The 24,442-nt window shown below is 35.3% G+C and overlaps 7 protein-coding genes across 7 annotated transcripts; 3 read left to right on the top strand and 4 right to left on the bottom strand. All coding sequences in view use genetic code 12, as the record gives it.

Moving 5' to 3' along the window:
• Positions 1-3,190: 3,190 nt before the first annotated feature.
• PVL30_002826 (uncharacterized protein) lies at positions 3,191-3,798 on the bottom strand (the record flags this gene model as incomplete). Its single annotated transcript, XM_061119412.1, has 2 exons — positions 3,191-3,374; positions 3,794-3,798. The coding sequence occupies 2 exons, from the start codon at positions 3,796-3,798 to the stop codon at positions 3,191-3,193; spliced, it is 189 nt and encodes a 62-aa protein (XP_060975395.1).
• An 11-nt stretch (positions 3,799-3,809) lies between these two features.
• On the top strand, positions 3,810-5,310 carry PVL30_002825 (uncharacterized protein; the record flags this gene model as incomplete). The annotated part of the gene is made up of 3 exons (XM_061119411.1): positions 3,810-3,832; positions 4,006-5,022; positions 5,238-5,310. The coding sequence occupies 3 exons, from the start codon at positions 3,810-3,812 to the stop codon at positions 5,308-5,310; spliced, it is 1,113 nt and encodes a 370-aa protein (XP_060975394.1).
• A 3,902-nt stretch (positions 5,311-9,212) lies between these two features.
• Positions 9,213-11,153, bottom strand: PVL30_002824 (uncharacterized protein; the record flags this gene model as incomplete). Its single annotated transcript, XM_001525349.2, has 1 exon — positions 9,213-11,153. The coding sequence occupies one exon, from the start codon at positions 11,151-11,153 to the stop codon at positions 9,213-9,215; it is 1,941 nt and encodes a 646-aa protein (XP_001525399.2).
• Positions 11,154-15,538: 4,385 nt separating this feature from the next.
• Positions 15,539-17,071, bottom strand: PVL30_002823 (uncharacterized protein; the record flags this gene model as incomplete). The annotated part of the gene is made up of 1 exon (XM_001525348.2): positions 15,539-17,071. The coding sequence occupies one exon, from the start codon at positions 17,069-17,071 to the stop codon at positions 15,539-15,541; it is 1,533 nt and encodes a 510-aa protein (XP_001525398.2).
• A 2,047-nt stretch (positions 17,072-19,118) lies between these two features.
• PVL30_002822 (uncharacterized protein) lies at positions 19,119-21,122 on the top strand (the record flags this gene model as incomplete). Its single annotated transcript, XM_001525347.1, has 1 exon — positions 19,119-21,122. One exon carries the CDS (start codon positions 19,119-19,121, stop codon positions 21,120-21,122), a length of 2,004 nt encoding a protein of 667 aa, XP_001525397.2.
• Positions 21,123-21,309: 187 nt separating this feature from the next.
• ASF1 (Histone chaperone asf1) lies at positions 21,310-22,119 on the bottom strand (the record flags this gene model as incomplete). The annotated part of the gene is made up of 1 exon (XM_001525346.2): positions 21,310-22,119. The coding sequence occupies one exon, from the start codon at positions 22,117-22,119 to the stop codon at positions 21,310-21,312; it is 810 nt and encodes a 269-aa protein (XP_001525396.2).
• A 1,489-nt stretch (positions 22,120-23,608) lies between these two features.
• Positions 23,609-24,385, top strand: PVL30_002820 (uncharacterized protein; the record flags this gene model as incomplete). Its single annotated transcript, XM_001525345.1, has 1 exon — positions 23,609-24,385. The coding sequence occupies one exon, from the start codon at positions 23,609-23,611 to the stop codon at positions 24,383-24,385; it is 777 nt and encodes a 258-aa protein (XP_001525395.2).
• Positions 24,386-24,442: the final 57 nt, after the last annotated feature.

Genomic DNA, 24,442 nt, shown 5'->3' with positions numbered 1-24,442 from the left:
GAAAAGCAATTTAATGGCGCAAGCAAAGACTTGTAAGATTTTGTCTAAACACCGAGTGCAACAATCAGCCTTCTTTATTATGTATAAATTACCAAAGAAATAGACTACTTCTCCACAATATTGTGAGAATGGCATTTGCATAGGACAATATAAAAAATGATCCTCGAACAATACTAGGAAGAAAGGAGGGGGGAAGGAACAGAACAAGGCAGGGCCCATTGGGGGGGGGGGGGGAGGGAAGCAGGAGAGTGGCTCACGAAATTTTTTGCCGCATAGAAATAGCAAACAGTTGTGGCAACGTTTGACATTAGTAAGGTAGTACGTTTTATTTCTTTATCTCCTTAGCTCTTTCATTTTCCTTCATAATGCCGTGCAACAGGTTTGTTGTTTTCTTTTCTCTTTTCTATTCTCTCTGTTCTTTTTTTTCGATTTTTTGATTTTTTTTCTTTGGCTTTTGATTCTCACTTTGAATGGAATTTGTTAAAGGGGGTTATATTGTTTTCGATGGTTATGATACTCGTTTTTTGGTGGTAAGTTTTAAATAAAATAAATAATTCTTTTTTTTTTATTTTTATTTTTTCTTTCCTTCTTTAAATCTTTTGCAATACAATCTTATCTGTATTTCTCACACTCACTGTAGAACCACTTAACTGTTTTTTGTTTCATTCCTAACTTTGGGAAAAAGCTTCGGCTACAGTTGCGCTTTCTGTTGATTCTTTTTTTTTATATATAATCTTTTCCTTTTTGCAGTAATGGTTCTATCGGCCTTTGAAAGTACGAAAGAAGTATTCTGTGAATATATATAAAAATCGAAGTAATCAAGTTCATGTAAATTGACAACAAACCAGATAAAAACGACATGCTTGCAGTAGCAATTTCTCTGTCGTCTTTCTAGTTTTCCAGCTTTCCTATATTTTTTTTTAAAAAAATTGCACATCAATATCTTTTTTTTTCTTTCAATTAGCACCATCAATGTGCTGCATTTTGGTCACAATATCGTTCATGACTAAACAAAAAGTAACTGCAGTTGAAATGGTCTGAATGTTTTCCCCACCAATGGACCCATACTCTCCAATCCTGATTAAGGTCTGCCTAAACATTCAACTGATTAGCTATGCTCTAGTGGTAGTCTCTCTTAATATGTGGTTGTCGACCAGGATAAGCATCCATGCGCAACTAGCTATGAACAATCAAAAAAAATAATAAAAACTCGGCTTGCTTTTGTTAAATATTTGGGGGAGGGGTTTAAGAAACCTTACTTTACGTCAATCGCTTCCTGATTTCAGTTCGAATGTTATACCTTTGATTGTTCTAAATGTTCATTTCACTTTATTCCACTTTGTTTTTCATCCTTTTTCCCGTTCTTGCAAAGATTTGTCTTATTGAGATATTCTTTTGAAATATGGACACCGGGAGTGACGGAAAACCTTGTAAGTAAAGAAAAAAAACATCTTCCGCACGGTGTTGAAGATACCTGGTGAGTTCTTTTAAGTGCAAGGTTGCCTAGTTTGAAATCTAGAACAAAGAACAATACCGTGTTTTGTCTCGCTTAAAAAACAAAGCTCGCCTCATATTGAAAGTAAAATCCAGCTAGCACCAGCTATCAATAAAGAAATTCTTTGTTTGAGTAATTTTAAAAAAAGCTTGTAAGATACTTGAAGACTTGTGAAAGGAAAACAGCAGAGCTTTGAAAGCTTCTCTTCTATCCAAAGTCTGTTGTTAAAAAAGGGAAAAATACCTTCAAACGGAGGAGACCAACTAATACGTATATTACCAACGATGAACGGCGATTGCAACAATTTGTTGTCTATGCTTGAACGAGTCGAAATTGTCAAGTTATGTCATACAAATAGTAGTGTAGTAGATCTCGATATATCCTAGGTTTATTGCTATTAGACCCCTGTGCCTTCCTCCTTTGCTACTCTATTTCTAAGCTTTGTTTCTCTTTTTGCACTTTTGCTTCTTTTTTTTTAGTCCTTCTTCTCGATTTTTTTGTTTTTCTTTCCCCCTTCTTGCACCAGAACTTGCAAACAAAAAGAAAAAGATTTTAACTCAATATTGATAGAGCTGCTTGGGCAATAGAATGCAAAAATTGAACAGTCTGGACTGTAAAAAACATAGTTGTTGGAAAGTTTTTGAAACTTTAATATAGATTATATATTGTGACCATTTAATATGCGAGACTAATGATCTCACTATTCATTTGTCTTGAGGGGGAGAGGGGAGTTGGGAGGAGAGAAAAACAGAGGGGGATTTTTTTTTTTCTTTTGCTATGGGAAACCATGATGCTACGAGTATGTATACAAATACCCACCATCATGAGTATATTCTTGTGTCGAATTTTGTTTCGCGATAGTTTTTGCAACAAACTTGACAGCAAAGATACAAAGAAACACCAAAACACTCCACTAATAATCAACTTTTGATAAAACTCATGTCTCACCTAAAGCATAAAGTCAGCAGCTTTGAATGAGAAATAGTCTATCCTTCAGAAATAACGATAAAATATAGAGAAAAACTCATTGTTTTCCATGATATTGAACGTGTGAAAAAAAAAACCAAGTCACAAGCTCTAGTGGAAGAAAAAGAAACGGATCCATATATATTTGGAAGAAACCTTGTTCCACTTGTTGATAAATACAATTCAAGAAACAATCAAAATGGCTTATATAGCCACAAATGAGACTGTTACTATTTAAAACTACCTATATTAGTTTCATTTAAACACCTTTTGGTTTGTGTCAGACCCAGACGATTACACATAACTATATCACCTAGTTTAAGGTTATGTGGAAATGTCATAACTGGACTATTATACACGACCATTGGCGCCACACCAATATGAAGAGATAAGACTAGTGAAAGTAACATAACAATGATTACTACGAAGTTACCCCTCTCGGAATAACCGGGGATAAGCCAATCAATTAAGTGGAGACTTGAGCTTAGCAGAACAGTATAAATATGCCCTCATGTCTCCTCTACAAATAACCCTTTATATCTTCTTAACTAACTTTAGAGTAGATAGCTTTAGATTAACTAACTCCTAGTATAATAACTTTCTAATGTTATATCTTTAGTTCACACACAAAACTAAGTAATATCACTATTACTGTGCAGACTTTAAGCATACCGAACACTACTTAAGTCTGACATGGAGGTCCTAACCAACACTTCGTTCGTAACTACACTACGCCAACTCGCAGACAGCTTCGCTATCATAATCTGCTTTATTACTGGAGTCGTCACTATGGTCAGCGCCAACGCTAACACCAGACCAATGCTCCAACCCCTTTTGAACATTTTGCCATCCCTTGGCCCACAAGTTCTCCACGTTTTTATCAACTACTTGCCATTCGAATGGCTTCTCAATTCTAATATCACTTTTACAGTCCCACTAAGCGACTCAAGTAAAATATTAGCTAATCAAATTAGTCAAACATTGACACCTAAATACTTCACTACGACGTTCCGCAACTTAGACGTAAGTATTTTATCCGAATTTTCAATTTTAGACCTCGTTTCTGGAATCCAATTAAGCGGCACTGCACCTGTCTGGATCGCACTCCTTTGGCACGCAATTACGAAAGTCGTTCTTATTTCAATCAATTGGTATAACATTTTCCACTACTGGTCGCTTCTCACCTTTATCTTCACTCTGTTCACCGTGTTGAATGCAATCTATAACTTTCTTGCTTCTATTGTCAAAAGGCATTTCAACAGGAGAACCAAGAATTCAAGCAAAAACAACCAACACCAAGTCTACAATTTCCACAGTCACGGACCCTCAAACCTCATCTTCTACACGAATGAACGAGTCCAGGCTAAGCCTGTAAAATCAAAGACTACCTTAATTGGTTCAATTAGGAAAACCCTCAGGTTTCCTTCTCGTTTTTGCTTTCCAAATATTTTCCGTTATTCTCGGCTTTCTCAGTCAAATACTAAGCCAATAGGTACCATCAGTTACACAAGGTATCGCCTTCGTAATTTGGACTTTACAACTAGGGAAACACTTCTTAATACTCTTATCCCACAGATACGGTATGTCCAATTTAATGCCGCTCATCTTTATCAAGCTATTGTCGACGCAGGCAACCGTGCCAACTGGTCAGAATTAGCTGAATTTCGCTCTGCTCGCTCAAAAATTACACGCAGAAAACATTTATGGAGCTTCTTAAGTTTCATGTTACGTTGGAACGTACCAGACACCGTGTACGACAAATACTGCCAACGCTCATATGACAAAGCTCTTACTTTCACAACACCGGTTAAAACGTATCACGAGTTGCTCCAACTCCTTCGCGAACTTGACGCCTTACCTTACTTGAGACCTAATTTTGATACGGTCATGGTACAACTCTTAAGAACCGCGTTCCTGCACAAACCAATCCATAGAGTTATCAAACAAATCCACAAAGAAACCACATCTTATTGGGATTTCTGTTACGTTTTCGATTCAAGCTTTTATGAATTGGTTCCACCTAACATGAAAGGTAAACCATGTCGTCGTCCTCCTGTCCATCACTTTTTAAGGAATGGTTTACCACGTTGTTATCGGGACTCTCCCACCACTCCCACATCAATTGCCGCTACGGCGTTTAAACCCATTACAAATATTCCTGATGCAAATCATCAACGTATCGTTAGTACTCTGGACTTAGAAACAACTCCTGACACAGCTCCAGAAACACTCAAAGACCCTATTGATGAAAACAAAGCACAGAAACTTGAAATTACATCTTCACCTGCACGTCCAGATAAGTACAGATTCAATATCAACCGGACTGCGCCTTTTCCACCAAATCGGCCTCTTTCTAAAACCGCTATGGCCGCTGAATTAGCTATCACCAACAGCACAACGGGATTGCTGGGACTTGGTACGATGGCACTCACTACTAGTCATCGCCATAGTCCACCTTGTGTTGTCTTTAAAAAAACCGACCCCCGGGGTATCGTTTATAACTCTCGTGACATCAATTACAGACACGTTAGAGAGTATTACCTGGGATCGCCGGATCCTCAGTTTTTAAACCTCGAATTATTCAGCGCTTACAATCAATTGCGCGCTTACTTTGCCACTTTCAAATGGCCTACTTTTTTTTTTTTTTTTGACACCAGTTGGGCATTATTCATTCCAAAATTTGTCCATTGAAATTACATAAATTATCAAAATTTTTTTTTTTCTGTGAGGTGCGGAGAGGGTACTGCCTTACTACAAGGCACCTTCCAACGAACAGCTCCCAATTTAGTCCTGGGTTTCACCCAAATATACAACTTACAGATGATTCCGAAAAGGCATCGAAAGTTTGAAGGGGGGCATGTCAGACCCAGACGATTACACATAACTATATCACCTAGTTTAAGGTTATGTGGAAATGTCATAACTGGACTATTATACACGACCATTGGCGCCACACCAATATGAAGAGATAAGACTAGTGAAAGTAACATAACAATGATTACTACGAAGTTACCCCTCTCGGAATAACCGGGGATAAGCCAATCAATTAAGTGGAGACTTGAGCTTAGCAGAACAGTATAAATATGCCCTCATGTCTCCTCTACAAATAACCCTTTATATCTTCTTAACTAACTTTAGAGTAGATAGCTTTAGATTAACTAACTCCTAGTATAATAACTTTCTAATGTTATATCTTTAGTTCACACACAAAACTAAGTAATATCACTATTACTGTGCAGACTTTAAGCATACCGAACACTACTTAAGTCTGACAGTTTGGTCGATCCAACAATCAACACGTCCTTTTTGGAATATTTTGCCTGTGCACAGAAAGCAACTGATGTTTTAAGGAAAAGAGTCCAAGACCCAATATTAATCAAAATTAATCAATATGGGGGAAAAAAAAAGATGAAAGCAAAGCATTTTAATTCCTTATTTTTGAAGAGACAAATGATCAAGGCAAGAATACGCGAGGTGGAAAAAATTGGTCCTTTTGTAAGATCCGAGTAGACCGAAACAAATAAAGTGGCCTTCATTATTGATATACTTGCTCATATGAACTAAAATTTGATTTATTTGCGAATAGGGATAGGAGTGAGATTGCATGAATACAGATAATGGAATCCTTTGTTGTTGGTGAATCATTTAGTATAATCGAGTGCTAAAATTTTACAACAAATCATTACAAGAAAATAAAAATGAATAATAAAAAGAAAAGAACTCAAACAATATTCTTTTTCTTTTCAGAGGATTTAAGAAGGTGTAATCTTGAATCATTGTTGAAGATATTGAAACCCTCGAAATTCATGAACAAGTTACAAAGTGTTGAGGGAATTAAAATAAAACTATAAGAAAGGTGGGCAAGAATACGTTTTCACTTAACATGATAAATATTTTCATCGTGATGTTTAACGTCAACTCAAATCACTCAGCCTACTGAAAACTCATTAAATAACAATAATTAAACCAAATATCGATGCTTGCTCTTGTTCAACTAATCAAAAAAAAAAAAATTCTACCCCCACGCATAGAACACACGTCTCATAAATCTAAAATTTGCATACAATAATGATTTTGTGACAGCGACAGGTTGCACGCAAATATAATAAGTGCACTCATAAATGTTGTTGTCTTAAATTAAAGACCAATGTTGAAGTGAATTGTCAGGTCTATTTTTTGTTACTTTATGAGACACAGACATTTTCAAAAAGCATATCAATGAAGTGTTGCAAAGATTTGTAACAAAATGCATCTATTTTTGCATTTGCAGTTGCTTTTGCATGTCTAAGTTTACAATACTCAGAAACCATTTTTATTTTTGGTTTTCGTTTTTGTTTTTGTTTGTATTTTTATTTTTATTTTTATTTTTTATCTTTTTTTTGAGTTCACCAATTTCAGTTATTAGGAGGCAGTTGATGCATTAAATTTAGCGAGCTCGCTAATACTCACAGCGACTTAAAGTGTTACAATGGCAAGTTTGAATAGGCATTCGTCTATTCCATGTGGGCCGCTATATCTCGGCACCCCAAAAATATTGGATCAACCTCGTTTAAACCTGCAATAAAAGATCTCATGTAATATTGGTTATGCGCAAATTACTTAAAAAAGTGTGAACCATAATTCATGACAACATTTCATTGCATCCTACATTTACCTTTCCTTCATTTGACCATTTCATTTTAGACCAGCGCCTTTTTTTTTGTACTTTACTCCTTGCTTCGTTCCCCTTTGGCCAAACCGCAATGGATATTATTATAAATACATAACTATACTCCCAAATGAGTGCTCGATAAGACAAGAAAAAATAATAATTCACATACACTATATAAGAACTAGATCACTAGTTTTATCTCCAATTCTTTTTTTTTCCTTTCAGTATTATTTTTTTTGTACTTGAGGAAGGTAAAGAGGAAAAGCGTGGATGCACTTTGGATAATCACGATTTAGACAATCTGCAACAAGTACCATTTGGAAAAAGCTTTCATAGCAAACCCAAAACAACAAAGAATTTTAGCCATTAAAAAAGCACACAGTGTTGATCCGGCGGAGTACTTAATTTATTGCATTAGCAATTTGAAAAAGAAAAAAAAAACGAAGGAAAAGACTATGTCCACTATTGTTTCAAGCCAAAAAATTTTTGATTAATTGAATAATCAACGACAAATAATGGTGCTACTATATCAAAGTGCACAACAGTTTGAAAATATTTTTGTTTTGTCTATATTAATAGATGTCAATTTTCCTGGCTCAACAGGAGGTTTCATGTTCTTTTGAACTATTTTTTTTTTGCGTGATGAAATTGGTTTGGTTCAAATTCTTTTTTTTTTCTTTTTGCCCGGGCCCGGACATTTGAAAAATTAGCTGTTTTGACTGAGTCAACAGTCATTACTTTTGTGATGAGTGTTCAATCAAGGAAGATTCATTGAGTCGGTAGGAAACTATTTACAGATGAAAAATAACCTGAAGGTTAATTACGACTTCCCTTTTCATATGGTGTACAAAAACAACTCCTTTCTCAGCATATGAATTGTGAAGATTGTTGATTAATCAACACAAATACAAAATCGTCATCCACTTTATTTAAGATCCTACCCAATACTAAAATCAAGTTCTTATTGCAAACGCCAAGATAAAATATTAAAGAACTATAGGTTCAATTCTTCATTGTTGATATGCAAATAGAAGTTGAGTATTTGCATTCTAATATGTACAAAACAATGTTTGCGTATTACATTATTTTGTTTTGTTTTGTTTTGTTTTGTTTTGTTTTGTTTTGTTTTTCTTTTTGGTTTTTTGAAATGCCTTTTTGTCTTCGTTTAAGTGTGTCTTTTTATTGGGTCTTATGGGGTTATGCTCTGGAGACGTTGATAATATTGACATTGAACAAAGAAAGGGACATGTGTGAGAAGAAAAGAAATTTAAATTAGAAAGAGAATAAATTGAGCTGACTATGCACTATCAACACAATTAAAGTTGTAATCAACCACAACCATAAGAACAACCTTTAATCATTTTGTTATAAAAATCTAACTATCCATTTGTTAATGTTCCAATTTCATTGACCTCATTTCGTTATGATTCACAGTAACAATTTATTGATTGCGGCATCACCTTTTTGACACGCTTTCGATGTTGAAAAGGACTCAAATTTTACCATCAATTGTTGGATAGCAAGCAATTTCGTTTCGTATACTCATAGGTGCTAATCTCGAACAGTTACTAGAAACTGAACAGATGAGAGCTTCATAGAAACACCAGCATACGAGTAAGCTTGTTACAATTCTGACGGCTGGAATTCTACAGTATTGTGCTTCTAGATTTTGAGGCGCGTGTAGTGCGTTTTTTACCCCTTTAATTTCAAATCTTAGCCACCTTGTTGAATTGAATTAGAGTGAATTGCCAATGTGGTTATTGAAATGACTTTGTAACATCCAATTATAGGAGATTGTGCAGTTTGTAGATTTTCATAAATTATTCAGTCAATGAACAAAAATGTGGATTTGTAGTTGGTAACCAGTGAATCATACTTGCCATGACAAAGTAATGGAAGTAAAATAAAAAAAAATAGAAAAAAAAATAGAAAAAAAAATAGAAAAAAAAATAGAAAAAAAAAGAAAGGAAAAAGAATTTAGAAATCTATTATGATTTGAAAATTTACATACTGTGTATAATTCTTTTTTGAAAATCGAAAAGGTGTGTTGTTGTAGATATCTAAATCAGTTATTAAAAGTATAACATTAAAAAGAACTAGCTATAAGAGTACACTAGAGTCTGTTTCTTTTCTTTCCGCAACGAGCTTTGCAAACGTCTCCAGTCTCAACTCTTGAAGCTTTACAATTGTTTTATATGCCTGATTAATGTTGATATTTTTGATTATGGGCTCCCCGGAGGAGACATGGAAAGGAACAACATCTGTCTCAGTAGCTGCTTCAGTAGATGTAGCAGCATTAGAAGCATTAGCAGGAGTACCAGACTCATCTATGCCTGTGTATAGTTCATAATACGCCAGTACCAATTGTTTTTCAATATCTTCTGCTTGGTCGTGGTATACAGTGTCTTTGAAGCCATATTCACTTGATAGGTCATCAGCAACAAAGTTTCGATACTGCATTCGATATACGGGGTCTCGCCATATATCATTTGTAAATACTCGTGCATGATGCTTGTTATAGCTGTATAACTTTTCAGGATCAAACTGCATCACCAAGTTTTTTGTATTCATTTTGTACAAGGGTAGTGACATGGGGAAATGCAAATAATGATAATGTTTTAACTTGATGTTCATAAATTCGTGCACTGGTACTTCATTTACTGCACGGGCCATAAGCAGGACCTCGTCGATATTAATATTTAGTCGGAATAAGATCTGCCGCCTTGTTGCAAAGAATGTATACATTTTGATACAGTAGTCAACAACTTTTTTCAAATATGGGTCTTTAACAGATGGTTTGGGCAAGGTTTTCGATGGGTGTGTGATTAGCAAGGAATTGAAAAAAAATGTCAGTGGGTATATGTTTCTTAGCATCATTGGTAAGGCTCTAAATAAGTAAATCACTGTGGTTTCAAATTCATCTCTAGCATCAATCATTGAGCGGTCATACACTTTTGGTGGAACATTAAAGAGCCATTCTTGAAGCACATTAAAGTAATCCAGAGGAACATTTTGAGGGGTTTCCACCAACGCCAAGAATTTTACAAGCAAATGATACTCCTGGTTTACCTGGCCTTCACTTAATCTTACAGCTCGCTTTTCATAAACCAGTAGATTTTCAACAATTTTGCGAAACTCCAATAGACATGTTGGGTCGTACCCGGGGCACCACCATGACTGATATGCTGAATTTAAGAAATTGACGTAGAATTCACTACCGAGGTGTTTGTGTCGCACAATTATATCTTTTGCAATTTGTATGGACCCAGTGGAGAAGGTGAATGATTGATCGATTGTGTCTGACTCGTACATGGTAACAACGTTGAGGTATAGTGAAGAGTAAAATGCACAAAACATGTTATCCAAGTCTTCTTTGTTTAGTAGTATCTGCAAGTGGTGCAACGCTACTCCGTAATATCGAAGAAATAATTGAATTAAGTCGCTCCGAAGATCTGCGAGTTTATGCAGGTGTTGCGAATGCTGTTGGCTCTGTTGGTCATTTTGCAGTTGTGACGTATAGTTGAAGTTTTCTCTATGTGGATTGGCAATGTCTGACACAGTAGGTTGGTAAAACTGTTGTTGTAATGAAAGTGGAAGCTGCTGCTGCTGTTGTTGCTGCTGTCGGTGGTGGTGATGATGGTGGTTGGAAGAGTGGGTTGCTGATGCTTGTGGGTGATGCAGAACTAGATACTTATCCAGTATTGTGTCAACAATAGTTGGTGAAAATAATTTGAAAGATCTATATGCGTTACGATACATGAAGCAGCATGATAGTGCTAATAGTGTTGAGAATAATGCAGGTTGAGAAAGGTTGGAAATGAAATGTTGCGGAAATTGAGGAAGGTTTTCCAGGACTCGCAGGTCTATAGCCTTATAGTCAAGTCGGCGGAATGATGTCGTTGTAGATACAAGTTTGTATTGGGGATATTCCAGTGATTGCTGTGACTGTTCTGATTCTGGTTCTGGTTCTGGTTGTGTTTGTTGTTGTTGTTGTTGTTTCGGTTGCCTCTGTTTTCTTTTCTTCGATTGGGAACTCGACATTCTAATATATGCATTTTTAATGATTATGATTGAAGGTATTTATTTTCAAAACTTGAATGACTTTCTATTGCTTTATGTTGTTGTATGCTTTTTACGGCCCGTTTTTACCAGTTTTCTCATAAAGTTTAAGTATATGCTTTCGCTTTCGCTTTCAGTTTCTTGCTCAATGTTTTTCTCTTTTGGTCTTTTTACGAGATCACTTATTCCTATTTTTCTTCTTCTTTTTGCTTTTCTGCTTTTTTGCTTTTTTGCTTTTTAATTTTTTTTTATTTGAAGTTTAGTTGATAATACTCACCTTTACAATGTGGAATGATTATAATTCAAAGGATGATCGGCAAAAGGAATATAAGAAAAGAGGGTCTTGTTTACACGTGATTGTTTATGGGAAAAGGTGTGGTTATGAGCGTTTTTTCAGTTTTACAGTTTTTTTTTTTGTTTTTTTTTTAGATGATGGCCAAGGTAGAATAGCCAGATTTGTTTAAATGAAGGCGGCGATTCAAAAATGTTTTGAGGCGGTGGATTTATGGAATATATAGGATAAATCTTATTTGATTTTCTAAAAAGGCATGTACTTTGTTGGATGCTTTCAGGTTGACTTAAGGGGGTATTTGTTTTTTTCACTTACACTGTAAAATATTGGTGAAGTTTGGACTTGTAATTTTTAATCTAGTGGGACGAAGAGTTTATCTAAATCTGATCCTTGTTTTCTTTTTCCTAAGCTAATTACTCCCTTGAGAACGATCGTTGTTAACTGTCGTCAATCGTTTAATATCGATGATGGGATGTTGTGAGTGTGGAGAGGTTTTTACTTTTTTAGACGAAAATCGTTCCTCTTATATATATATATATATATATATGTGGATACCTAACCTATGAAAAAAAAAAATATCAAAGGGAAAAGTGAAAAGTGGAAAGGGAAAATGGAAAAAGGAAGAATAAAGGAAATAAAAATACAAAAAAAAATTTAACAGACCTGCTCTGGACAGAGTCTACAGAGGCATTGTTCCAACTTCCATGTCGGATAAAACAATGTGCATTGTGAGTATATATATATATATATGTATATATATTCATTTTTACTTTTATATTGTTGGTGTCGTTGTTTTGAAACAAAAAAAAAAAAGGGAATTGATGTAACATTGTCAATTTGGTGATGCTTTAGCACTTGCCACATTTGTTTGGTAGCGAGCTTCTATTGTATAGCTAAAGCACCAGGGCAAATTTTTCACACAAACACTAACACAAACAAAACAGTTGAAAACACTTGCAAACAACCTCTGATATGCTCATTTCTTTTCACTATTACCTATATACGCATATAAATATCCTCTGACAATGTTTGTGGCAATGTCGCCTAGTGTTCATGTCTGCATGAACGTATAAAAAAAATACGTATACGGTGCAAAAAAAAAAAAAATTAGAAAAGCTGAACAAAAAAACAAATAGAATTGGAATTAGTATTAGATGTGCCGCGTGCTAGTGCAAGTGCGCATTGAGATATTGGTCGATGCTACTAAGAATGTGTGTGATTGCAAGACTGTTATTTCGTATGGCAAACTCGATGCTGTGTGTCTTTATTTTTACTTCTTATTCTTCAAATGAACATGATTTGCAACTAGCAAAAAAATCAAGTTGCGGTAAGGGTATTCTGCTATCCTCTCTAGTACCGAAACTGTTTGAGATAGAGGGCGGGGCGGGGGGGGGGGTCTAATTGTAACGGAAAAAGATTTTTCATTTTTCAACAATAAATTTAAATAAAAATAAAATAAATAAAAATAATTAAATTTATAATGGGTGCAAAAAAAAAATAATAAAAATAAAAATAAAAAATAAAAATAAAAAATAAATATATAAAATAAAAAATAAATTCTACAAGGGCAAACTTGGTGCTGGTGATATCACTTGTATTGCAGTGGTCATCTAAAGTGACGGAAGTATTACCAACATAAGCTTATGGTGATCTTTGGTTTGAATATCATATGATATAACATAGTAGTTTCGTAGTGTGCTACAAAAAAAAGAAAAAAGAAAAAAGAAGATAGAAAGAAAGAAAGAAAGAATTTCTGAGAAACGGTAAATAAATCTCCTGTTTGTGTTGTTGACTATGAGTCTTTGCTAGGTTTTCCACCTGACACATTTCCTTACCCGAATTTACTCACACACACACACTCACACTTTCTCCTCTCCTCTCCTCTCCTCTCCCCAAACCAACCAAACTAATCTCTCACCGTCATACCCTCTCCTCCCCTCCCCTCCCCTCCCCCCATCAACTCAGGTCGTGTACATCTGACTTAGTACGTTACTCACTCGACTCCCCTTAGTAAATTTTGTTACTCACTTTTTTATCTATTTATTTTTTCTATTTATTTTATTTTATTCATTTTATTTCATTTTTTTATTGTCCTTGCTTCTGAATGCAGTCGTAATTAACACCATCGTTAGTGCGGATATCACGGACGATGGCATGCGATGTCTCATGTATGTACATTACACCTGCCTCACTCCACAACACCACACCACACCCTCACTCCACAACACCACATCACCTATTTATGTATGATTAGATCTCAGAGCGATCAACGAGATCCATATAAAACTTGGACTAAATTTCTGATGAGATGCTCAGGAACCAAACAGAAACCTTATAAAAAAAGAAAAAAAAAAGAAACGAAAAGAAAAGAAAACCCCATTCTATTCACCTAATTTTTTAAAAAAATATATCTTTATGCAAGTTTCCTGTAAGGATATTGTGCTAACTAAACATTCAACCTCTATATCCACTTGCCTATTCCTCTCCCAATACATTTGTCACAACCTTTTGAAAACAAATTATATATATATATATATATATATATAAAGCCCTGATCTGATAACTTATATTTAACTCCAACATTTGTTTTTTTCCCTTATTTTTTTTATTTTATTTTCTTTACTCTAGTAAAAATAAATATGCAGTATGAGAAAGACAAAAAAATAAAATAAAAAATAAAAAAATAAAAGAGACAGGGATTGGAAGAAGTCTGTGGTGTCGTGTAATTGTGAACAAAATGTCTCAAACTTTTTGTTGAGAATAGTTCAATACAAAGCTTGCATCAGGATCTCCAAAACCAATTTGGCATGTGAATTTCCACTCTCTCGCTTTCTAACCCTTTTTTTCTACCGATCAAAACAGTTTTGTTTTCTTTCATTTAATAGACAAGTATGAAGTATCCAAATGAACAATAGTTTTTTACCTTTTCTTTTTTTTTTTTTTTGTGACTATAGGCCTGTAATTATGAACATGTTGCCTAGTGTTTAGTGTTTAGTGTTTGAAGTTACACAACAGGGAAATAGGCTGATACTAAACGATTGAAGTCAAAAGATGCAACCTCGCTAATTGCAATTTGCACACAAAGCCATTGATATTACACAAAACACAATACAAAGAAACATTGCAACAACAACAACAACAAAACCAAAACCAAGAATAGCCATCTACAAAAGAGTAAACTTTAATTTGATTGATTGATTGGTTGGTTTTTTCTTTTTTTAACACCAAACATTTGTACTATATTACCAGAATTAAAGTTGCGCTCAATATTCGCTTCTTACTTTTACCACCATCTGGCATGCTTACTTGAGGCTTTTAGTACCACAGTATACTTGTATTTCTATTGGATAATGATCTTGATTTTATCAGTGCATAATTTTTTAATCAGTCACAAGACTCTAAAAACCCAAAACAAAAACAAAAACAGAACTGAAGTAAAACAAAACAAATGATTCTTTTACGCTTCAATCGTTTAGCACCAAGACCCAAAACACCGGTATTATTGATGATTCGACTTTGTTTTGTCTCGGTTGTACATTGAGCCCTTAGACTCTCAGGTTAACATACGCCAAGTAAGAGATTAGGCATATAGAAAAATCTAAACTCGGTTTTTTTGTGGAATATTTGCTGACATGATTTGTAATTTGAAATATTTTAATCCACCACCTCTCATTCTCCTGAGTGTTTATATATATATCTGTGTGTGTCTGTCTGTCTGTCTGTGTACATCCACTAACAGGTGTATTTACAATAAAATTTAAATGGAAAACGGGAAAAAGAGGAATGGGAGAAGGAGGGCATCGAACATGGTAGATGTGAACAGAATATAAAAAGTGATAGAAACAAACAAAACATGACAATAGAGCAATGTACAAATGTAATACAACTTAGAATACATATTGATAAACACAAGAAGAAGAAGAAGAAGAAGAAGAAGAAGAACCATTTCAATTTGTTATTAATATTTTGGACTATATATATATATATCCTCACTTGTGCATTGTACAACCAGCTTACTTTTCTTTTATTTCAAGATATCAACTTCTCCCTGTTTACTTTACATCCTCAATCATCTTCACAGTTGTGACCAGTCCAAGACCTTTAACGAAAACACAACAATGAAAATTGTTGTGGGCAACGTCAAAATGACATACCCCCAGAATAACACGCCTGCCATTTCTTTCTGATATATTCCATTCAATTGCGAGATCTGACTCAATTGGATTGCTGGTGGACTCACTGTCAAGACAAATGCCACAATCAAAAAGATTGGATCATCCAATATCGAAGTATTGATATACTTGACACACATGGCAATGATTGGTAATAGAATGATAGGCGGAAGAATCATTCTTGAAACTAATGAACCTATAAGCATTCGATTATAATGTTTCGAAGCTGCGGGTATATCTTGTGATGGATACAAGTTTGAGCCAAGGACAATCAATATAAGTGGGATCGATACTGAACCTAGATTAGTGATGGCATTGGTAAAAGTATTGTGGATAAAAGAACCATTACCATTGTTGCCAGTAGTATCAAAAAATACTTGCTGCAATGGGGTTGAAGCAACAATGACACTGATTAGCATGGCATACAATGGTGGATTCATAAATGCAAGAAACTGTTTGATTCCGGGAAGTTGTGGAATGCTCTGAACAAACATAGTCACGTTGCGATGAATATCATTGCTCTTTGTCTCACTATTATCATGTGAATCCAATTCGTTATCCAGTTCGCTTTCAATGTTTCCGCCACTTTGCAAACTAGTTGCTCTTGTTGTAGTAACTGGTGCTGATAACGATGATGATGATGACAAAGATGATGATGATGACGATGCGTCAACTTCGTTTGAAGCTTCTTCAGCTTCGCCAATGTACAATGCTTGCTCTCCGTCCAATAACCTTGATTGTTCGGTATGCACAATGACTCCATTCTTTGTATAGTATGTATTCAACTCTGCAGTTGATCTTTTCCTTAAAAGTCTGTTGAAACCCCATGACCATCTCAAGATCTGGCCCAATTGTTGGAAAATCAACAAGTACAATATACCTCTACCAGCAACTTTATCGCTTGTGTCGTCAGGTATGTCATCCCATAAAAGACCAGGCAATGTATAGGCCAAGCTCAAAGTCAATGATACTGGAAGTGAGTTTGAGTTACCAAATACACCCATTGCTGTAACAAAGTCAGTTTCCGGGTCATTCAATTGTAGTAACCATGACGTTAATCTTGAACAAAAGTATGATGCCAAAGTCGAAATGGCAAAGAATATCGGAATGATAATAATGTCGATTAATTTTGATATACTAAGTGAGCTTGCTAGTTTGGAGAATATAAGACACGGCGTGAATAATTCAACATTTAGCGAACTCAATAGTTTCTGGCCTTGTGTGTTTAACAAGCCAGATTTGGCAGCTATGAACCCTGCAAAACATATTATGACAACTTCTAGTACCGCTTGAAAGGTAAGAAACGAGGTGTCAAACAATGAGATTGAACTAGTGGAACTGTTGTCATCACTAGTTCTAATGGCGTAGTTGCTTGTGCAGTAGTAGTAATAGTAGTAGTTTAAAAAGGCATCTGATAATGAAGAGATAAAACCCATGGAGTAGCTAAACAGAGTGATTTGTTGTGCTGTATAGCCTAATCAATGAAGGAGGTGGAAAAAAAATTGATAGTGTTCTGGGTGTTATAAGATGTTTCTAAAGAAAAAAAGAAAAAGAAAAAGTAGGAGTAGTTAAAAAAAAAGAAAAATTTTGTGAAAAAGGTATAAGGAGGAAAAGTAAAAAAAAGAAGTTAGTTGGTGGCACTGTCTTTTATTAAAAGTTGTTTGTAAAACAGATAATTTATTATGGATTGGAAATAACAATAATAATAATGGTGGTGGTGGTGATGATAACAATCATTTGGCAAATAAAAAATTAAATAAATAATTAAAAAAATAAAAATAAAAATAATAATAAAAATTGAGGGATCATTCCATTCAGCAGTAGAGATAACAAAAGGTATAGCCACAGTATTGCAATCGCACACAAAAACAAAATAGAACAAATTAGAAAATATAGGCAATACAAACGTGCCAGAAGCAAATAGACAATCGAATACAATATTGTTATCATCCTTCTTATTTGTTCTCTATTCATCCCATATCCTATATCCTGTTCTTTTTCTTGAGAATAAAGCATAGTATCTCTTCCATCGATTAAGAAACAAGTTGCCAGTGGGGAAGCAATTGAATAATAAAATAAAAAAATCAACAAAACTTGTTTTCTCCATCTTGTCAATACTAAAAGACTTTTCCATTTCATTGCTTTGTTTGTTTCTCCTTCAATTGCAAAAAAAAGAAAACAAAAAAACATTTTAAGGTGGATCAGCAAAATTTTTGCTTGCGAATTTCATCTCGGTTTCACACCTCTATCTTTTTTTGCTATCGCCACCCAATGGTAATCAACGGTTCCTGCATTTTGGTATCTTTGTTGCAATTCAAGGTGTTCTCAAAATGTTTGAAAAAAAAACTAGAAAATAAAAAACATAGCAATAATGATAACTAGTCTTTGTTTGCTTGCTAAGAATCATCATCTTCTTCATCATCATCATTTGTTACTTTCACAAGGCGGAGTTTTAGGGCGTTGGTGGAGAGGGGAAGGGAGAGGGGTTCGTGACCAGATCTAATGCGAGATAAGCACGTGCCCCTTTATCATTCTCGTCCTTCTCTTCTAATCCCTTTCTCCCCTCTTCTCTTATTGTCTTCCCATCCAACTCTACCTCATCTCCAATTCTTCCCGTTCAAAAAATAAAATTCATTCTCAATTGCCTTTACATTTTATTTCTTCTAAAAGGCATATACCTTTTTTTCCTCTTCGTTTTTCTTTCAATTTTTTTTTTTTTTTAATTTTGACTTGTTTTTATACAAAATAATTAATTATTTTTACAAACTCCTAATCTTTTATTAACTGTAACTAAGAATGTACTAAAGAATAATGAATAACTGCTAAATCATTTTGAATAGCATAGTCTAGTTTATTTTAAAAGTTACACCTCTCAAAACCAATGTCAATTTGATCAAAGCAAGACAACCTTTATATCCAAACAAAAGCCCCTTTTGCCATCTTGCCATTTAATAAAGTCAACATCACGTGACTGTTAATAAGCTATAGAAGAGACTGAATAAAGATGTTTTTTTTTCTTTTGTTTTTTTTTTTGTTTTTTTAAAAAAAGGTAACCAGACGCGCACTGTTTCATTCTGCTCTTTATTTGTTTACTATTTCTTTTAATTTATTTTTTTCTCTTCTTTTTCACGCTTTAGAAGAGTTTGAAACCACAACAACAACAACAACAACAACAACAACAACAACAGGAAGAGGAAAGTGAAAGTGAAAGTGAAAAGGAAGAAAGCGCAATCATCGGTAACCAATTAACACAAACGCAACACATAGAACAGTAGTGATATACCAGTTTTGATTCTAATATAGTCTTTTTTCAAGCTTCGCATATTTTCTTTCATCAATCAATCAATCAATTAACTAATCAATTCATTTTCAAATTTCCTTTTTCTTTTTATTTATTTTCACATTACCTTCGAAAAGATAATCCCATGAGATTTATTACATCTCCTTCCTTGCTATTTTCTTTATCTTTTTATATATGAATAAATGGCACTAGAAAAGACGGAGACTCCACAACTTATATATGAGCCAATTGAAACTGGGAAGGTAAATAAGAATAATGAGGCATCAACATATGATCGGAAAAAGGCGGCACAATATGACACAGCTTGGTACCATAATAAACAAACATCATCTGACTTGGAAGATGGGGAAGCCAGCCTAACCTCAAACTCAAACTCAGGCTCAAACTCAGGTTCAGGCTCAGGCTCTACACACATTTTGCGAGGAAAAGTTGGATACGAACAATCAACTAAGGAAGCTGAAACTTTTGAAGAAGATGCATCTGGGTTCGAGTCTTGTGAGAATCATACACCATCCCCTAAGAAAGTAGTCAATTTGAAGCGTGAACACCATTTGGGATTTGCATCGACTCCATTACACCCCAACAACAACAATACAATCTCATTTCTGTCTCCCATGAGACGACTAAACGAGCTCCACCTAGAGTCGGAGATTATTCTTGATTTGGATCTAGAGGGGAGTGAAAATGAAGGAAAATACAGAGGCGAATATGAACACCAAGATGAAAATGAAGACAGTATAGACAAGAATCAGGATGATCTGATGGCAGATGATGCGTTTGACGAGAATGCAATAGGAAACAAGACTATTATCAACAATTCCGATGAGTCGGACGATGAACCAGACGATGAATCAGATGATCAGTCAGGCTCTTCACAACTAGAACAACAACCAGTATCACCACCACCACTACAACCACCAAGATTTATCAATATTAAGAAACGACAGCACCTGCATATCGATGCGGTGCGATATAGCACCCCCATAATGCACGAGGTCCCTATGGCAGCTGGTTCTGCACTTGGTGTTCCAAACGGTGTTCCAAATGGTGTTTCAACCACTGCAACATCGAAAACCAATGATTCAATGATGTCAATCTGCAAAAAATCAAATGAGAGTACACCTGGATCCGCATTGAAGTTTAGCTTCTCACCTAACGATTCTACACCCTGTCCAACCCAGCCAAAGCGCAAAAAACTCAAGTTCAAACAAGCGTCCACAAAGAATATCCTAGACTTGAGTTATGCCAGAAAGACATCTCTACAGGAGCTTCCACCCAAACTGCACGGCACAGATGCTAATTCAAATAGCAATGTCGATGACAAAACTGGAGATGAAAATGACTCATTTTCGTTTGAAAAGCGGTGTGACTTGGAGTCAACACCAATTTCACAATCAACGCCTTCATCACTGAGAGCTTCTACACCACCATTACCAATGCCCTCGCAAGAGTACGGACCTTCAATCAATGGATACAAATTTGTAAAACCACAAATACCAACACAGTCTCAGGCTCAATCACAAACGCAAACACAAACACAAACACAAACACAAGCACAAGCACAAACGCAAACGCAAACACAAGCACACCACAAGACACCATTATTCAAATACGAGACTCCCGAGAATGGAAACAGATACAACAAATTGAAAGAACATTACAACAGTCGAAACTACGAGATCCTTGGAGAATTGCCTATTTCATCAGCCGGTTTGATGAATGAGAACGAAGAGAATGTCCACGTTGGAGATATGCGAATAAACACGGAGATGAACAACTCGGATCAAACGGCATTGGATACGATTGACGAAATTGATGACTTTACAGTCGAGAGGATAAGGCACGAGTATCATAATGAGGGCAGAGTACGACTACCTTTATTACCACCAAACTCTTATAGGAATGATTTGCAGTTTGAAGAATTAAAGCATTTATTAACAGTAGATTCAGTAGAGTCGTTTTTTGAACTAATTGCTCAGGGACCAATGCTCGATTTGCTTAAACAAGAGAGAATTAAGTGGCACCCTGACAAATGGGTTGGAAAGCTCGACAGTGGCGGTGTCAGAAACAGAAAAGAAGCCGGTCATTCTGATAATGATGGAGGGCTCACAATGCAAACCATTGAACATCTAAGCCAAATCATCAACTCTTTATTTGAATCCTACAGCAACTTGGAAGACAATTAAGAATAAAAGAGGGGATAAAAAAAAGAAAGACATTAGTATAGTCTATATAGTACAATTTTTAACGAATAGTATACACGATTGAACCACAATAAAGGAATAGATGAACAACTTCTATTATTTAATGAATATTTTCTTATTTTTTTTTTTGTAATTTTTAATTTGTTAATATTTTTTCTTTTACAAATCGCTAGCTATCTTTTGGAGTGCCAACTTCCTCCGTTTCTTCCTTTATATCCATCTTCTCACTTCCACCATTTAATTCCCCATCTCCTACTGGCTCCACTTCCTTATCATTTAGTGTCGAAGTCTCATTCGCTTCATCAATATTGTCCAAATATTCCTCCTCCTCTATATCGATATCAATATCTTCATCTTTATCCCCTGCTTCCTCCTCATCAACTTCTTCTTCTTCATCGTCATCCTCCTCCTCCTCCTCTTCCTCTTCTTCCTCTTCTTCCTCTTCTTCCTCTTCTTCCTCTTCTTCTTCTTCGCCTTCAGGTTGCTCAGGTGGGTAGTCGTCAGCGTTCAGTTCGTTATCCCATACAATATTAAACCTCGTAACTCTTGGTTTTTCAGCCAAAATATTCCTCACCACATGATCCACTTGAACTTTGGCAGGGGGATTCTCTCTCAACTCTTCCGTATCGTACTCATTATTCACATAATATCCGACTCGAACAAACTCTCTATCATTGTATGAGCAACTCAATATTATCACGGTGACACTAACCAACTCGCTTGCAGGTATAAGTTCGGGACTTGGTGCATCTGCTTTGAATAAGAATGAATTGACACCAACTGGGATAGGACCGACAAGGATGGAATCAAGCTCCTGGTCGTGATCGAGTGAGTCGGATGAACCAACATAAGTCAATTTCCATTCGAGATCCTCCTTGAGAGGTTCTAGACATTCAAATGTGATCTGAAATTCATATGGGTCACTGAATTTAGCTGGGTTGTTTAGCACTTCAATACCTGTTAGCGAAACTATTGACATTTTATGATACGTGGCTAGTAAAAATTGTGTCTATAAAGCAAGAATTGTGTAGGTAATTTATAAAATTATTTGTGAATAATTGAAAAGTTAATATTTAGTTGTTCAAAGAATATACACGGGTTATAGTATTGTTAATGGGGTTCATTGACTTTTCCTATTCAATATTTCTTTTATTTTCTTTTTTTTCTTCTTTTTTTTTTTTGGCTTAGCTTTGCTTTGACCCAGACGCGTTGGTAGATGGGCAAGGTGAAGCGCGAAGGTTGTTGAAAATAAAGGTGTTTATCAGATTCAATAATTTCCAGTACTTTATTATTTGTTCATTAAAACCAAATTAACATAACGAGTTTATATATATACATATAGAATGATGATATGCTATCCAGTTTGTAAAGACAAGATTGCTCAATTTCAAAGCGTTACATTCATCCTCTTTTTATTCAAAGTATAATAGTCACGACTTTGGTTTAAACAAAAGGCGAAGTTTATCGTCACCCTAACAAGTAGATTACAATACTTAATGATTTGTTTTGCCGTCTAGCAAATTCTGTGGAAGCAATCATTTTTCACTATCATTGACCATTATCAACGCAGTAGATCAATTAAATAGTATCTTCACGTAAATGTTTTACTTCTTAGGGTGAGAGTTTAACCAAATGAGGCGGCTTTGCCATCGTCGCAGTATTCAAAAATGGTGTAAACATAGTCAGCTTGAGCAACTCAAAAACAATGACAAAAAACCACAGCGATCGCAATGGAAAAGATTCGAAAGAAAACATTTACTTATGGATTTTCTCGAGGAGCCTGACTAGTAGACACAGTAAACCATAGCACGGCATTCTCGGGATACTTGTATGGTGCACCTCTGATCATTTGACAAATCATTAATGAATACGCAATTTCTGCATAAAATTAAGAGTTGCAAATCAAATCTAGAAGCAATGTATGGCAAAGACATGGCAGTATTCATGAATCTATGCTTATTCGTGTGTAAGTGTGGGTGTATTATCTATGACATTCAGAGTACTGGATAATATATGTTTGGATCAATTTATTCTAAAAATGTATTACATATTCGCCTCTAACAACAAGCCATTACTTTACCTGATTATTTTTTTATCTTTCAATATCAAATGTCCAAATTTTGAGCCACTTGATAAATTAAACTCACCAACTTGGCACCAACTTGATACCAACTTGGTACCAACCTAACCTGGTGTATGGTGTATATTGTCGCTGAGTATAATTTACTAGTAACATTTTCATTGTAATGGAAGGTAGCGCGGAAAAAAACGAAACAGCCAAATCGTCTCAAACAGCTAAATGAACTAAAATATGTAAAACATTCAATCTCTACATCAAACAACACTTCTACCATCCAGCACACCCAATCTACATCGACATCAACAACTATACAATCTTTGGTTTTTTTTTTTTACCCTGATTTTTCTGCTTTCCTTTTGTTTCCTCTCTTCCTTCGGTAAACTAAGTCATGCCTGAATTCGAGATGAAACCAGAATTATCTACTAAGCCGGAGATATCAGCAACTGATGGTGATGCAACCAAAAAGGAGCATGAGATAAAACAAGAACAAGCTGCTCCAAACTACCTGGATTTCTCGATCGAAAATGTTAATTCCAAAACCCTTGAAGAATTGCAGGACTTATTCAGCCTGCTCCAAGAACAATTCAAGGCTAGTTCTGCCAAATTAGAGAAAACACGTAAGCAGGAACAATACCAGCGTACCACCATGGCATACTATCAACGTCGAAATGACGCACTTTTAAACATCCTTGATGAGTCAGGATTGGAATCACAAACACATTTAGATACCGACTACAAAATTCCCAATGATGATGAAAAAAGGCGAATAGATCTGATAATTGAAAGAGTGCCGCGAATTGCAAAGACATTGAAGCCATTAGCACAAGACTTGGGTGAGAAAGGGAATAAGATGACAGGCAGTTTCACATCCAAAACCATAAATTCTAATCATTTTATCAATATGTACTTACTGGAAACAATCCCGGATTTGGCTGATGATGACTTAATGCAATTAGAAGTAAATCCACAAGAGGCAGATTCTTGGTGCCGAAGAAATTTACCTAATTTGGTGAATGCACAAAACGTGCCAATCACATTAGACCAAATATTGCAAATGAACCAGGGACAATATGCTGGTGTAGACTTTGATTTGGGTATTGATGGAAAATTGGTATTGAGTCCAATGGCTGCAAATACAACTGGCAGGAAAAGGAGAAGGCGGTGAATTGAAGGAAAGACGTTGAATGGAATAACGAGAAGTAGGAAAAGAAAAACATAAAGC

Source organism: Lodderomyces elongisporus, chromosome 3 (assembly GCF_030384665.1).
Source record: "Lodderomyces elongisporus chromosome 3, complete sequence".
NCBI classification, from domain to species: domain Eukaryota; kingdom Fungi; phylum Ascomycota; class Pichiomycetes; order Serinales; family Debaryomycetaceae; genus Lodderomyces; species Lodderomyces elongisporus.
The sequence above is the reverse complement of the archived record's forward strand: the minus strand, read 5'-3'. Positions and strand labels throughout refer to the sequence as shown.